The sequence below is a fragment of the Bubalus kerabau genome, chromosome 13 (assembly GCF_029407905.1).
Source record: "Bubalus kerabau isolate K-KA32 ecotype Philippines breed swamp buffalo chromosome 13, PCC_UOA_SB_1v2, whole genome shotgun sequence".
Taxonomy (NCBI): domain Eukaryota; kingdom Metazoa; phylum Chordata; class Mammalia; order Artiodactyla; family Bovidae; genus Bubalus; species Bubalus kerabau.
The window spans coordinates 52,880,911-52,896,557 of record NC_073636.1 but is presented as its reverse complement, the minus strand read 5'-3'; the positions used below and the strand labels follow the sequence as shown (position 1 = coordinate 52,896,557).

The following is a 15,647-nucleotide window of genomic DNA, read 5'->3' as shown; positions in this document are numbered from 1 at the left end:
GGCTTCAACAGTACGTGAACCATGAACTTCTAGATGTTCAATCTGGATTTAGAAAAGGCAGAAGAACCAAAGATCAAATTGCCATCCGATGGATCATTGAAAAAGCAAGAGAGTTCCAGAAAAACATCTACTTCTGCTTTATTGATTACGCCAAAGCCTTTGACTGTGTGGATCACAGTGAACTGTGGAAAACTCGTAGAGATGGGAATACCAGACCACCTGACCCGCCTCCTGAGAAATCTGTATGCAGGTCAAGAAGCAACAGTTAGAACTGGACATGGAACAACAGACTGGTTCCAAATCAGGAAAGGAATATGTCAAAGTTGTATATTGTCACCCTCCTTATTTCACTTATATGCAGACTACATCATGAGAAATGCTGGGCTGGATGAAGCACAAGCTGGAATCAAGATTGCCGGGAGAAATATCAGTAACTTCAGATATGCAGATGACACCACTGTTATGGCAGAAAGTGAAGAACTTAAAAGCCTCTTGATGAAAGTGAAAGAGGAGAGTGAAAAAGCTGGCTTAAAACTCAACATTCAGAAAACTAAGATCATGGCATCCAGTCCCATCACTTCATGGCAAATAGATGGTGAAACAGTGGAAACAGTGTCAGACTTTTTTTATTTGGGCTCCAAAATCACTGCAGATGGTGACTGCAGCCATGAAATTAAAAGGCGCTTACTCCTTGGAAGAAAAGCTATGACCAGCCTAGACAGCGTATTAAAAAGCAGAGGCATTCCTTTGCCAACAAAGGTCTGTCTAGTCAAGGCTATGGTTTTTCCAGTAGTCATGTATGGATGTGAGATTTAGACTATAAAGTTAACCACCAAAGAATTGATGCTTTTGAACTGTGGTGTTAGAGAAGACTCCTGAGAGTCCCTTGGACTGCAAAGAAATCCAACCACTCCATCTTAAAGGAAATCAGTCCTGAATATTCATTGGAAGGACTGATGCTGAATCTGAAACTCCAATATTTTGGCCACCTGATGCGAAAAACTGACTCATTGGAAAAGTCCCTGATGCTGGGAAAGATTAAAGGTGGGAGAAGGGGAAAACAGAGGATGAGACGGTTGGATGGCATCACTCACTTGATGGACATAAGTTTGAGTAAGCTCCAGGAGTTGGCGATGGACAGGGAAGGCTGGCGTGCTGCAGTCCATGGGGTCACAAAGAGTCGGACATGACTGAGTGACTGAACTGAATATTTATCACTGTAATCACTTTTAAATGCACAGTTGGTGGCATCAGGTACATTCACAGAGGTGTAATGCTAGAAATATTTATCTCTTGGGTTATCCAAAAGATTCATTCTTTCTTTTTTCCTGTAAGATGACTCTAGTCGTGCTCAGATGCCATCTAAAAAGGCATCTGAAATGCAAAACAAAAATTGTGCAGTGTACGGAGAAGGTGCTATGATAGATCAAAAGTGTTTGAAAGTGGTTTGCGGGGCTTCCCTGGTGGCTCAGTAGTAAAGAATCTGCCTAATAATACAGGAGATGTAGGTTTGATCCCTGACCCAGGAGAATCCCATATGCTGCAGAAAAGCTCAACCCGTGCCCTACAACTATTGAACCTGTGCTCTAGGAGCTGTAACTACTGCAGCCCATATACCCTAGAGCTCATGCTTCACAATAAGAGAAGCTACCACACCACAACTAGAGAGTAGCCCCCACTAGCTGCAACTAGATAAAAGCTCACACAACAAGGAAGACCCAGCACAGCCAAAAATAAATAGATAAGTAGGTAAAATTATTTTTTAAGTGGTTTGCAAAGTTTCATGCTGGAGATTTGTCTCTGGACGTTGCTCGATGATAGGGTAGACCAGTCGAAGTTGATAAGGATCAAGTTGAAGCAGTAATTGAGAACAATCAATGTTATACCACATGGGAGATAGCTGGCATACTCAAAATATGCAAATCAAGCACTGAACATCATTTGCACCAGCTTTGTTATGTTAATCACTTTGATGTTTGGGTTCCACATAAGTTAAGTGAAAAAAACCTTCTTGACCTTATTTTCATCTCTGATTCACTACCTAAATGTAATGAAAATGTTCCATTTTTCAAACAAATAGTGACAGGTGATGAGAAGTGAATACTGTGCAATAATGTGGAATGGAAGAGATAGTGAAGCAAAAGAAATGAACCACCACCAACAGAAGACCAAAGAGTGGTCTTCATCCAAAGAAGGTGATGTTGTGTATATGGTGGGATTGGAAAGGAATCCTCTATTATGAGCTCCTTCCAGAAAACCAAACGATAAATTCCAACTGCTCCCAATCAGACCAACCAAAAGCAGCACTTGACGAAAAGCCTCCGGAATTAGTCAACAAAAAAATGCATCTCCCATCCAAGTAATGCAAGTCCGAACGTTTCTTTGATTGCCAGGCAAAAACTGTTACAGCTTGCCTAGGAAGGTCTGATTCATCCCCTGTATTCACCAGACATTGCACCTTTGGATTTCCATTTATTTCAGTCTTTACAAAATTCTCTTAGTGGAAAAAATTTCGATTCCCTGAAAGACTGTAAAAGGCACCTGGGATAGTTCTTTGCTCAAAAAGATAAAAAATTTTGGGGAAGATGAAATTATGAAGTTGCCTGGAAAATGGCAGAAGGTAGTGGAACAACACAGTAATATATTATTCAATAAAGTTCTTGGTGAAAAGGAAAAATGTGTCTTTCATTTTTACTTTAAAACTGAAGGAACTTTTTGGCCAACCCAATATTTCCAGAACTTTTTCATCATCCCAAACAGAAACATGTACGCATTAAGTTATAGGTCCCCATTCCCCTTACCCCCAATCGTTGGTAATCTCTATTCTTTTTTTCTTTAAAATTTTTACTAATTTTTATACACTTTTTAAAGGTATTCCATTTACAGATATACAAAATATTGACCAATTCCCCCATGTTGTACAATACATCCTTGAGAATATTTCACACCCAACAGTTCATACCCTTCACTTCCTCATAAAGCCCTCCCCCCTCCCAATGGTAGCCAGTTTGCTCTCTGTATCTCTGAGCCTGCTTTTTTTATGTCATATTCACTAGTTCATTATATATTTTTTTAGATTCCACATGTAAGTGATATCACATAGTATTTATCTTTCTCTGACCTGTTTCACTTCGCATAAAGCCCTCCAAGACCAACTGTGTTTCTGCAAATGGCAAAATTTTGTTCTTTTTTACAGCTGAGTAGTATTCTACAATATGTGTACATACCACATCTTCTTTATCCATTCATCTGTTGACAGACACAATTTGGTTTCATGTTTTGGCAATTGTAACTAATGCTGCTATGAACACTTTGGTGCAAGTATCTTTACCTACGGCTGGTTCATGTTGAGGTTTGACAGAAAACAACAAAATTCTGTAAAGCAATTATCCTTCAATAAAAAAAGAAAAGATAATTTTGGGGTTTTTTGGATATATACCCAGGAGTGGAAATGCTGGCTCATAGAGTAGTTCTATTTTCAGTTTTTTGAGAAACCTGCATAACATTTCCCACAGTGGCTGCACCAATTTACTTTTCTACCAGCAGTGGGATGGTTTGCTTTTCTCCACTTCCTCACCAACATTTGTTATTTGTGTTGTGTGTGTGTGTGTGTGTGTTCTTCTTGATGACAGCCATTCTGGCAAATGTGAGGTGATAGCTCATTGTGGTTTTGATTTGTATTTCTCTGATGATTAGCAACGGTGAGCATTTTTTCATATGCGAGTTGGCCATCTTCATTTCTTCTTTGGAAAAATGTTTATTCAGTTCTTCTGCCCATTTCTAAAAATTATTTATTTTTAATTAAGGAGAATTGTTTTACTTTCCATTTCTTCAATATTTATTTTTACTTAACTGCAGTGCCAGGTCTTACTTGCAGCACTCAGGATCGATTTACTGCAGCATTTGAACTCTCAGCTGCAGCATGTGGGATCTAGTTCCCTGACCAGGGATGGAACCCAGAACCCCTGCATTGGGACCTCGGAATCTTAGCAACTGCAACAGCAGGAAAGTTTTGTCTTCCTTTTTTTTCTTATCAGGTTGTTAATGAGGTAACCTCTATTCTACTTTCTGTCTCTATAAATTTACCTGTTCTGGTAACTTCTATAACAATTATATAGAAACATATAATATTTGTCCTCTTATGCGTGGCATATTTCACTTAACATGCTTTTTGTTAATGAGTTTTGTCTTTATTGACACATATCAGAATTTCATCCTTTTTATGGCTGAGTAATATTCTATTGTGTATATACTAGATTTTGCTTATTCATTCATTTTTTGATGGACACAGATTGTGTCTGCCTTTTTGGCTATTGTGAATAATGCTGCTATGAACATTCATGTATACATATTTGTTTGAGTTCCTGCTTTAAATTTTTTTTGGATATATACCTAAAAGTGGAATTACTAAGTCATTTGACAGTTCTATATTTAACTTTTAGAAGAACCACTAAACTCTTTTCCACAACAGCTGTAACATTTTACATTCCCACTAGCAATATACAAGGGTTCCAATTTCTCGACATCATTGCCAAAACTTATTTTCTACTTTATTGATGATAATAGCCATCCTAATGGGTGTGAAGGGCTATCTTGTTGTGGTTTTGATTTGCATTTCCCTGATGACTAATGATGTTGAGCATCTTTTCATGTACTTATTGGCCATTTGTGTATCTTCTTTGAAGAAATGTATTCAAGTCCTTGGAGAAGGAAATGGCAACCCACTCCAGTATTCTCGCCTGGAGAATCCCATGAATAGAGGAGCCTGGCGGGCTACAGTCCATGGGATGGCAACAGTTGGACATGACTTAGTGACTAAACCATCACCACCACCATTCAAGTCCTTTGCCCATTTTTGAATTAGTTTTGTTGTTGAGTTGTAGGGGTTCTTTATGTATTCTGTATATTTAAGTTTCTGTAAATATTTTCTCCCATTCTTTGTGTTATCTTTTCAGTCTTTTGCAGTGTTCTTTGATGTATAAAAGTTTTAAATTATGACAAAATCTAATTTATCTATTTTTATTTTGTTGCCTGTGCTTTCCTTATCATATCCAATAAATCACTGACAAACCCAATGTCATGAAGATTTCCCTGTTTTCTTCTAGTTTTATAGTTTTAGCTGTTAAGTTTAGATTTTTTATCCTTTTTTAAATGACATTTATTATTTATTTATTGGCTGCATTGGGTCTTTGTTGCTGAGCACAGGCTTTCTCTAGTTTCAGTGAGCAGGGGCTACTCTTTGTTGAGGTGCACAAGCTTCTCACTGCGGAGGCTTCTTTTGTTGCAGAGCACAGGCTAGTCAGCAGTTGTGGCACACGGGCCTAGTTGTCCCAAGGCATGTAGGATCCTCCCGGACCAGGGATCAAACCCATGTCCCCTGCATTGGCAGGTGGATTCCTAACCAGTGGATCACCAGGAAAGTCTGAGATTTTTTTTAAATCAATTTTTAGGTAATTTGTGTATATAATATAAGATAAGGATCCAACTTCATTTTTTTGCATGTGCAAACTACCCGATTATAAAATGTATCATAAAGCTACAATAGTCAAGACAGTGTGATATTGTGATATTGGTGAAAGAATAGATACATACCAATGCAAAAGACTAAAAATTCCAGAAATAAACCCACACAAATAAGGTCAACAGATTTTTAATAAAGGTATAAAGGCATTTCAATGGAGAAAGAACAGTCTTTTCACCAAAAGGTGCTGTAAAAAACTGGACTTCCATATGCAAAAAAAAAAAAGATTTATATCTCATATACATAAAAATTAACTCAAAGGGATCATAAACCTAAATGTGATATGCAAAACTGTAAAACTCTTAGAAGGAAATATAGGGAAAAATCTTCATGATTTTTGATTGGTCAAAGAATTCTCATATAGGACACAAAAAGAACCATCTACAAACGAAAAAACTGATAAACTAAACTTTATCAAAATGTAAAACTTCTCTGCAAAGAACACTAGCGAGAGAATTAAAAGATAAAGCAAGAGATTGGAGATAGAATTTGCAAGTCATTTGTCAGATAAAGGGTTTATATCCAACTCTCAAAACTCAAAAATAAGAAAATAAATCGCCTAGATTTTTAAATGGAAAAAGAACTCTTTTTTTGGTCTCTTATACATGACGCTTTTCTCCTGCTGCTTTGAATATTCTCTCTTTAGGCTTCCCTGGTGGCTCAGTGGTAAAGAATCCACCTGCAAATGCAGGAGACACGGGTTTGATCCCAGAAAGATTCCACATACTGCTGAGTAACATGCGCAAGGATTTCCCTATAGTATATAATGTATCCCCAGGAATGCCTTCAGTTTTACTAGATTATGCATCTTCGTATTGTCGTGTATGTCAAGTGTAATGCAAAGACAAATGGTACAGCCACAAACAAGGTTTAGGGTTAGGATTGGAGGGAACTTCTCAGCAAAGAGCTAAGATCATGCATACAGTGCCTCAAAGTTCCATTATACAAAAGATGGCTTGCTAGGCCAGGAAGGGCTGATCTTGCTGTTAGAAGAGCAGGAGAGGGGCCCCTTGGCTCCTGCCACTTGGCACATATATGAGGAAAGTAGACGGCACCTTAGAATCCTTTGACCACTACGTAACAGAGGGAGTTTTCTGGCCAGGGAAATGTCTTGCTAGAGGTGGGGGAAAGCCAGAGATTGAGTTCACATGCCATTTCAGTTATGCTGAACTAGCTGTTTCTAGGGTACCCAAGAGAGAAGGGAAAAGATTCACTGGAAACGTTCAGCCTGGGTGTGTTCAGTTATGTGATTATATAATATCCCCTTCTGTTTCTGTTAACTTTCTTTGCCCTGAAAGAAATTTCAGGGCAAAGTTTCTTGGTCTGCTTTGTCTTTAACTTTCTTTGTCTACTATTAAGATAGCCACTCCTGCTTTCCTTTGATTAATATTTGCATGATATATCTTTTTTTATCCTTTTACTTTCAAAGTGCATATATCTTTACACCTGAAGTGTTTGTTGTAATATACGGTTGAGTCATTCACTGTGCCAATAAGTTGTCCACTTATGTGTACTTTTCATTATATAAACTTATAAAACTAATTTTTTAAAAACATTTTGCTGCACAGGAAGCATTAGAGGTGGGGAGAAAAGGAGCAGGGAGATGGGAGGTGTGGCACTAAATCCCTCGTGGTGATCTGAGATTGAAAATGAGAGAGGGACAGAGACAAAGACAATACAACAGCCCAGCACTAGGTAAAGGTTACACAATAGGCTACATGGATATCTTTGTGGCATATTTTGCTTGTTAGTATTTCCCCCATTCCTGCCCTTGCAAGCTCTCCTTTGAATTGCTGGGGGCTTAGGAACCTGGAAACTACATTTTGTGGGCTCCTTTGCAAACTAGGTTACAGCTAGATTGGACTGCACAGTGGACTTCATATGTTGGAGATAGAAAGCAGAATGAAGGAGGAAATCTTTCTGTCTCCAGCCACAGCAGGCAACCACAGGTGATCACAGCTGGCTATTGGTGGCCACAGGTGGTGGTGGGTCCAGTACCAAATACAGGCTTATAAATCCAGATCAAGGATATTATCAGCTTCTTGATTTCTAAGTAGAACTCCCTTGTCCCTTTTTTTCATCCAGCTCTTTCAACATCTCTATATCCAAGGTCCAGCATTAAATTCCCTTCTTCTTGAAATACCTTGAATGGACATGAGTTTGAACAAGCTCCGGGAGTTGGTGATGGACAATAAGTCTGACATGCTACAGTCCACGGGGTCACAGAGTTGGACATGCGGGAGTGACTGAACTGAACTGAACTGAACTACCTGCAGTTGGTTGTTTTTCTGGCAAGACACTGACTGATGCACAACTTCTCCTTGTCTGAAAGAAACAAATCGCATCCCATCATTAACCAGCACTCTCCAGAAGGGCTGGTGAAGCAAACCCAAATGCTCTTGGCTATGCTCTTTGCTTTTCTCCCTGGAGCTCTCCCTGTCCGGGCCCCCACACCACCTCCCATCTACACTTTGAGAACTGTCACCTCTACTGCGTCCTGATTGACCCTCAGTGCTGTATTCCACTCCCATGTGTGCAACTCCCCCGTCTCCGCTCCCACAGCAGCCAGCCTCCACCTGGCACGCCTGTCCCCTCTCTCTACTGGGAGCCCCGGGAGGTTGAGAAGCCGTGTTTACTCTTGACGCCTTGCATGGCTGGCACTGAGGAGGTGCTTACAGAATGTTTCACGGCACCAAGTGTCACCTGCCGCAGAAGCTGATGGGTTGATGGGATGAGCTGCTCTGCCAAGTCCTAGTTCGGGAAGAACCCAGGTGGGATCCTCTTTCATTACTATTTTTCCAGAAGTTAACTGATGAGAGTAGCCAAGGGTTTGCAGAATAAGATCAGAGAAGAGGATCTGGGACATAGAGACCACAGGAAGACCGGCTGAGGTGCCAACTAGCTTTAATGAGCCCAAGCACCTTTCCCCTACACCCTGTCCTCCCCTCCCCACTCAGTGACCCCTCCTCCAGTTCTGGGCAGGTCCAGCCTGCCCAAGCCTCTGGGGCTCTTCAACTGGAAGTGTTAATTCTTCTGTCCCCTCAGCCGTTCCAGCCTCCTCCGAAGGTCCGGGGGCACCTTGGCCCCAGCTGCCAGCAGCTCTCGAAGTCTCTGTTTGGGAGTCTTGGTGAGGCGGAAATTGCAGGGCACAGGGCCCTCTTCAAAGGTGACCCGGCAGCTCCGTGTCACTGTGTGGTAGCCCTCCGCGCTGGCGGTCACCATGTAGTCCCCTGGGGTCAGCAGGCGCCAATAATCCCCACCCCATGCTGAGAGAAGTGAAGGGCAAGATCAGCGTCCAGTGGCCCGCAGCTTCTGACCTGGTTAACGCCTCCACACTGCCCCTATCCCCTCCCCCACACACCCACCTGTTGTTACATCATGGTTAATTCCATCTACAGAAATGACGGCATCAGCAATCCCAAGCTCTGTGTCTTTGTCCCTCACAACTCCAGCAATGCCCATGCGCACCTGTGCAGGAAAAGGTTATCAAAATCCCTTTGCTTCCACGACCAGTTTATTTTCTGGCTCTGTACCCTACAAATTGGATAGAGGTGCTGCATCTATTCTGTTCCTAGGTGACAATACTCTGGTGGAAGTATCTCCTGACTGATAAATGGCATCTGGACCAAGACAACTATAAACGCCTGGCAGGAGGGCGTATCTTTGGGCTTTCCCCGAGTTCACTGATTCTCGTTATGGGCTTGTCTTTTAGATTCTTTGGAAACTATACTTACGGAGTCATTCCAAGGGACATGAGTTCCTGCGGAAAGTGAAGAGCCTATGCCAGGGTACTTCCTGCACTTGCATAATCAGTCTTTTCTGAGAATAGCTCTGGGTCTGCTCCATGGACACTGCCTGGAGTGCAGTCAGGTCCACTCCCACTCTCCAACAATGTCTGACACCACCCTGCTGGCAAACTCTGCTTCCTATCCTGTATCCCTCCAAGGCAGTCTGATGCCAAGTGAGTGTGACCCATGGCACTGGTGAGTCAGAATGGCTCAGCCTGACCTTAGGAGACCTCCCTGTTGGGAGATGCGTCCAACACGGAGAACAGACCAGTCAGCAGTGACTCGGGCACGTGCAGAGTGGGGGAAATTCAGATCCAACCTGTTCCAGGTAGGTGAGAAGGGCATCTTTGTTGTTCTCCCACTCCTGGGGCAGCTCGTTCTCATGAGGGAATTTGTCACAGGACAGCTCCACAGTGACCTCAAAGCAGTTGGTGTGTAGGTAGCTGAAGTCATTCATGCCTAGGGGTACCACAGACACTGGAGCCTAAGCAGGCGGGACGGGAGCCCTGCCCTCCCAGCGCCCTCCTCTGGGAGACACTTCCTGGTGACAGCTAACACTGGCACTGTATGTGAGAGCAGACTGTCTCATTGGGGCAAGGTTATGGGGATGGAGCTAGAGCTTCCCTGATGGCTCAGCTGGTAAAGAATCTGCCTGCAATGCAGGAGACCCAGGTTTGATTCCCAGGTCAGGAAGATCCCCTGGAGAAGAGAATGGCAACCCACTCCAGTATTCTTGCCTGGAGAATTTCAAGGACAGAGGAGCCTGGCAGGCTACAGTCCATGGGTTGCAGAGTCAGACATGACTAAGTGACTAACACTTTCTTTTCACTTTTATGGGAATGGGGTAACCCCACCCTCGGGCACATACTCCCAGGAACTGTGTGCCAGTCAGCCCCGTTGATGATGCTGCCGTACAGGGAGAAGTCCTGGCTGTGGCAGGGTCGTCGATCTGGGTCCTGCATGGCCCGATTAGTGCCCGCATAGACAGTGCTGAGCCAGCGAAACACAGCCTCATCTGGGGTGGGCGTGAGTTCACGGGCAGCCCACGGAGTCCGAGTCATGTCGAAGGGGTAGGATACCACGAGCTCACCCCCGTGGAGGTTGGCACTTAGCACAAAAGGGATCCGCTGCATCCACTTGATCACTGCCCATGTTTCAGGAGCCACCTGGACAAGGGCAGGTCAGGGGAGTGGGAGACAGAGACAAAGGCCCCCAGGGTGGTCCAGAATACTCACAGTGGCATTGGGCAGAGTGTAGTAAGTGGGCAGTGGCAGGTGATGGTTGGGGACAGTGTCAGGTACCAGCCCTTCATCTTCTGCTTCCCACAGTGGTGTGTTGAGGTCAGCAAAATTATGGTTAAGATCAATGCCCTGATGGTTCCAGCGTCCCTCTGCCCAGCCCACCAGCTCTGAGCCCTGACAGGGAAGAAGTCTGTTCAAGCGAAGCAGGCTCCAGGCACCATGGCAGAAGGAGCAGGCTGGCCCTCAGGCCAAGTGGCCTACCCGGCGGAAGGCAGTCTCGTAGCCGTCAGGATTCATGGAGGGCAGCAGGTGAATGCGCGTCTCGGTGAGCAGCCGGGTCACCCTCGGGTCCCCTCTCAGGAACTCATGACACAGGAACTGCATTAGAAGCAGGAGCAACTCCCGCCCCAAGGCCTCATTCCCATGCATGCCGGCCACATAGCGCACCTCAGGCTCTCCTGGGAACAAATAGGGGCTTGCAGCTGGCTCATGCACCTGCCCCTCCCTGCTGCTGTGCCCACCTCTCCCACCCCACGTGCCAGTACCCAGCTCATGCTCCCCGGGCTGGTCGGACATTTCCATCACATACAGCTTCAAGCCCTGGTGGCTCTTCCCGATGCTGTAGATGCGGGTGATGTTGGGGCATTGTTCGTTCACTTGCTTCATCAGCTGGGGGGTGAGTATAGCATGGTGAGGGGCATGGGAGGAGCAGACCCAGGGCTCAGACCACACAGGCCATGGAAGGACTTCAAAAGTTTGCAAGGGCCCATACGATGGGGACACCATGGTGCAGTACAGGAGGGGGCAGCAGCCACAGAAGGAACGGTCAGAATAAGAGAAGCACCAAAGCAAGGGAAATCGTGAAGTTTAGGGGTCAAAAGGAGAGTGAGATGGAGGGGGACATGAGGGCAATCATAGCAAGTTATGCCCTGATGGGAAGGAGACCTGAGATGAGCAGATCCTCCCTCCTGGGTATAGGGGTTACCTTCCTCATGGCTTTATAATCATGATGCCGGAAGTCTAGTGAGTCCGAGGATCCCAGCATGGGAACCTCAGGGAATAGACCATTGGGATCTAGTAGAGGATGAGTTCACAGTAAATGGTGAGTTCCCAGGGGAGGGTGTGCCCTGCCCATCTAACCCTTGTCTTTCTCCCCACCTGAGACCGGGCAGGCCAGGATCTCTGCCCGGAGGCAAGATGCACCTCCCTGGAGCCAGGTTTGGGGCAGCAGGCGAATGAAACGGGCCACCTGGGGCTCGGGCAGGAGATTTAGCACTGGTGTCTCTGGATCCGAATTGGCAGGAAATACCTGAGGACATCAAGTCCTTTGTAAGGGCCGCTTGAACCCCAGCAGCCTAGCTCAGGGCCCAGGAAGATACTCAGGCCTGTGAGCTCAATGAAAAACCCACCCTAGTGGGCTCAGCTAGACACTTGCTCGCTGTGTCAAACACAGATCGCTGCCCACATCCTTTGCCAACAGGCAGCCCTAGGCAGCCATACTTTCCAGTTTAGTCACAGCTCATTAGACCAATATGGCCATGTGACTCAGGAGCAGGCAATCCTGAAGCTGGCCAGGATCCCACACTGTAGCCTGAGGAGATGAGAAGTGATGCAAGGAACCCCATCGCCAGAAGGGGTGTTCCAGCAGGAAGCTGTGGCATGAGGAAGTATTTGGGAAGGATGCGGGCATAGTCCAAAGCAACCTGGCTCCTGAGGCTGTCTGCCGGGTGCCACCCATCCTTTCTCCTGGGATGCCCAAGTGGGCACCTGTGTCCTGTCCTCAGAGGAGTCCAAGCCCAGCCCAGCACCCTACAGTGGGCCAGAAGCCCAACTCCCAGCATAGAGGGCCCCAGCCACCATGGGACTTACCGCATCCATCCCGCTGCTGCGATTCTTACTCCCCCACCAGGTCCGACTGTCATTGCTGAACTGGACTTTGTATGAAGTGACCCAGTCATATCTGGCAGGAAAGGTGGGCAGAGATCATGGGTGGCCCCCAAGCCTCCCACCCCAGTCCTCCTGAGTCTGCCCATAACTTCCCTGGCCTGGAGCTGTCCTGCCTCACCTCCAGATGGAGTTCCTGCCCTGTGTGATAATGCCCGAGAAGCGGGTGGGGTGCCTAGCATCCACCTGAAGCCATGGCTCGGCATCCTGCTGCTCGGCACACCAGGCCCCATCAAAAAGATCACCATCTTCCAGGCCTGACTGTGGGCACAGGACGCAGCAATCAGAACCGGGTAGGCCTTAAGGGAAGGTGGGAAGGGCAGGGAAGAAGGTCCTAGGGGTTGCCTTGCTGACCTGGATGTTGAGCCGTCCTCTGTGTGGTCCAAGACCAAAGGATTGGCTACTAGATGCATCGAGCTGGTTATCTGAAACTCGCAGGGACTCTAGGCCCAAAGGGGGACAGTCTGGGACAGGGACAAAGCAATAAGTTTGGAAAAGATAAACAGTGGTCAGGGCAAGTGGAAAGCTGAACCCACACTTGCCCGTGTGGCCAAGAGCTACATTAGTTCATGTCCCAGAGACTGCAAGTCTGGGCAAGGCCCTTGGAGTGGTGGTACCTGGTTCTTGCTTCTTAGGGAGGTCAAGGGTCCCTGAAGGGCTGGTGGTCACTGAAGGCCTGGCAGTCACTGGGGGTCTGGGGCGAGTTAGCTTCTTTCGCTTCTTCATGACGATCTTTTTCTTCTTGATGACTCGAATCCGGACATGCTGTTCTGAAGTCCCTGGAGACCAAAAAGGCAGAGCAGCAGGGAAGAAAAGGATGGCAGGAAACCTCAAATGGAGAGGTCTACCACCCTAAGAAAACCTACAAGTCCACAGGAGGCCCCACCACACGTATCCAAGGACCTTAGCATGGACTTTAAGGCCCTCAGTCTGACCCCAACCTACTGTTCCAGCCACTTCCTTGATTCCTTCTCCCCTCTGATGTGACACTGCCGCTAGGAACTACTTGCTTGCTCCAAAGAGCTGAAGTTGGTTCTTTAACTCCTTCTTTGCCTGGCTGTCCCCTTCCCTATCATATATCCACCACCTTTGACTTTATTTTCGAATTCCCATTCTTTCTTCACATCTCAGTCCAGATGCATTTCAGGAGCCTTCCTTAGCTCCAGGCTCAGTCTCATGCCCCCAAAGCCTCTGTGCCACTTCCACCACTGCGCTGAGAGGTCCTGTCCTCAAACCCATGTCTGTCCAGGTGTTCAGGCTTTCCAGAGTTGGACCCCTGCCCTGCCTGCCCTTCAGTATAAAGCATTCATTGCACAGGCCAGATGCCACTGGTTCCCCACTGAGATCCACAGCTGCCCCGCCCCCCAACACACACACTGTACATAACTGTCAGGGATTGGTACCTTTGCACACACAGTTTCCCTCTTGGCTGCCTTCCTCTTCAGCTCTTCCTAATTCAGAGCTACCTTTCAGAACCAGTTCTACCTGCCTCTCCCAAGAAGCCCTCCGAGGTTGCCAATCCCCGTGCCTTCCTCCTCTCTATTGCCACATCTGAGAAGCTGGGAAGTCCGGCAGCCTTCCCAGTCCCCACCCCAGGCAGAGCCGCGTCCCTCCAGGGCACCTGGCAGAGAGCGCTTCCTCCCTTCCTCTGTTCTTTTCCTTTCAGCCCCTGGCTCTAGCCCACACAGTCTTGCTCTGCACCCTCCTCGGTGTCTTTGCACCTCTCTCTAACCTCCTCCTGGCTCTAGCCTCAGTTTTCCCATCCGAGAAACAGGAAGGTTTGGGGCTGGAAGAGGCAGCATCCCACTGGCTCCTGTCCCAGGACTGCTGACTTGGTCTGGCCGGGAACTAGGGCTGCTGAGTCAGCAGCCATTGTACCGCGCAGGGAGTGTGTGCGCGTGGGGCAGGGTCGCCACCCAGGCGCTAGGCAGAGTGCGGCGTGTGTGGCGTGTGTGAGGTGTGTGCGCGCGTGCTGGTGAGGGGTCGCCACACGGGGGTCGGAAGAGTGGGACAAACCATTAGCGGGAGAAGCGGGCAGTGGGTAGGACGGAAGCTCACCGTTCTCCTTCCCCGCGGACGGCTGTGCCGGGCTGCTATGGGGGGTCGGGACCGGGACCTTGGTGGTCGCGGGCGACGCCAGGCCCAGCACGGAGGTGCTGGGCGCCCCTAGACCCACATCGACGGCAGGCGCGAAGGTGGCCAAGGCGAGCAGGAGACCCCACATGGCGGGGTCCAAGGCGCGGACGCACTGGGCTCGCGGTGGCCGGTGGGTTCGCCTCTTCCTGCTGGGGCTCTGGAGCCCCCCGCCCCTTCCTGCCGCCGCTGCACGCCCGCCCACAGCCCGCTCGCTGGCCTCGGACCCCGGGAGCCGAGGGGTTGGGAAGGGAGGGGAGGGGAAGGAGGGAAGGGAGGAGGAAGGGGAGGGCCCAGGCCGGCCGCCCCGGGTCTCTGCACCCACCGACTCTGCCCTCATCTCCGCTCCCCGCTCCCCCCCGCATACCCCCTCGAGCTCAGCCGCCTCGCTTGGGCTCTGCCCTTTACCGTCGGCAAAGGCCCCAGGCACCCTGGATTCCACTCAGTCCTGTGAGCCCGTCCCACAGTGGGCACCTACTGTGTACCGTGCCCGGCGCCGGGCACATTACCCGTGGCCTACAATCAAACCTTGTCTCACAAACTGGTAAACTGAGGCTTAGAACGGCTAATTGACAGTTTAGGTAGAAAGCCGAGAACTTTGGGGCGGAAACTACAACCCGGGAGGGAAATCTGTCCAGAGCCAGAACCCCCTGCCAGGAAGGTTGGGACGGAAAGAGGCTGAGGGGAAACTGAGGCGGAGGCAGGGTTACGGGGTGGGGGAGGGCTGGAATCTTTCTAAAGGACACCGAGGGGCCCCGCCAGAGGCTATGCTTCCCATCCCCCACCCCGGCGCCCGGCCTCTCTGCTCTTTTCGTTTCCCTAGCCTCCCCTCCTCCGGCTGCCACGTTCCGGGGTTACATAACCCGAGTAGAGGAGACCGAGTCGATACCCGGCGGGCTGAGGCCCGGGGAAGGGGGGGAGGGAGAGACTTGATGCGCATCCTGCCCTGCCCCACCCCAAGCTTTTCTGGGAGCCCGCAGCCCTGGGTCTGTGTCTTCGGGACCACCTCGAATTCCGGGA

At 48.1% G+C, this 15,647-nt stretch overlaps 1 protein-coding gene across 1 annotated transcript; it reads right to left on the bottom strand.

Annotated features, from left to right (window-relative positions):
• Nucleotides 1-8,438: 8,438 nt before the first annotated feature.
• Nucleotides 8,439-14,852, bottom strand: CPXM1 (carboxypeptidase X, M14 family member 1). The gene is made up of 14 exons (XM_055543163.1): nt 14,553-14,852; nt 13,112-13,273; nt 12,849-12,958; nt 12,616-12,755; nt 12,420-12,510; nt 11,709-11,859; nt 11,536-11,624; nt 11,096-11,219; nt 10,812-11,008; nt 10,545-10,724; nt 10,178-10,475; nt 9,629-9,768; nt 8,887-8,989; nt 8,439-8,787 (listed from the first exon to the last, which is right to left on the bottom strand). Exons 1-14 carry the CDS (start codon nt 14,716-14,718, stop codon nt 8,546-8,548), a joined length of 2,193 nt encoding a protein of 730 aa, XP_055399138.1. The 5' UTR covers nt 14,719-14,852; the 3' UTR covers nt 8,439-8,545.
• Between the last annotated feature and the right edge of the window lie 795 nt (nt 14,853-15,647).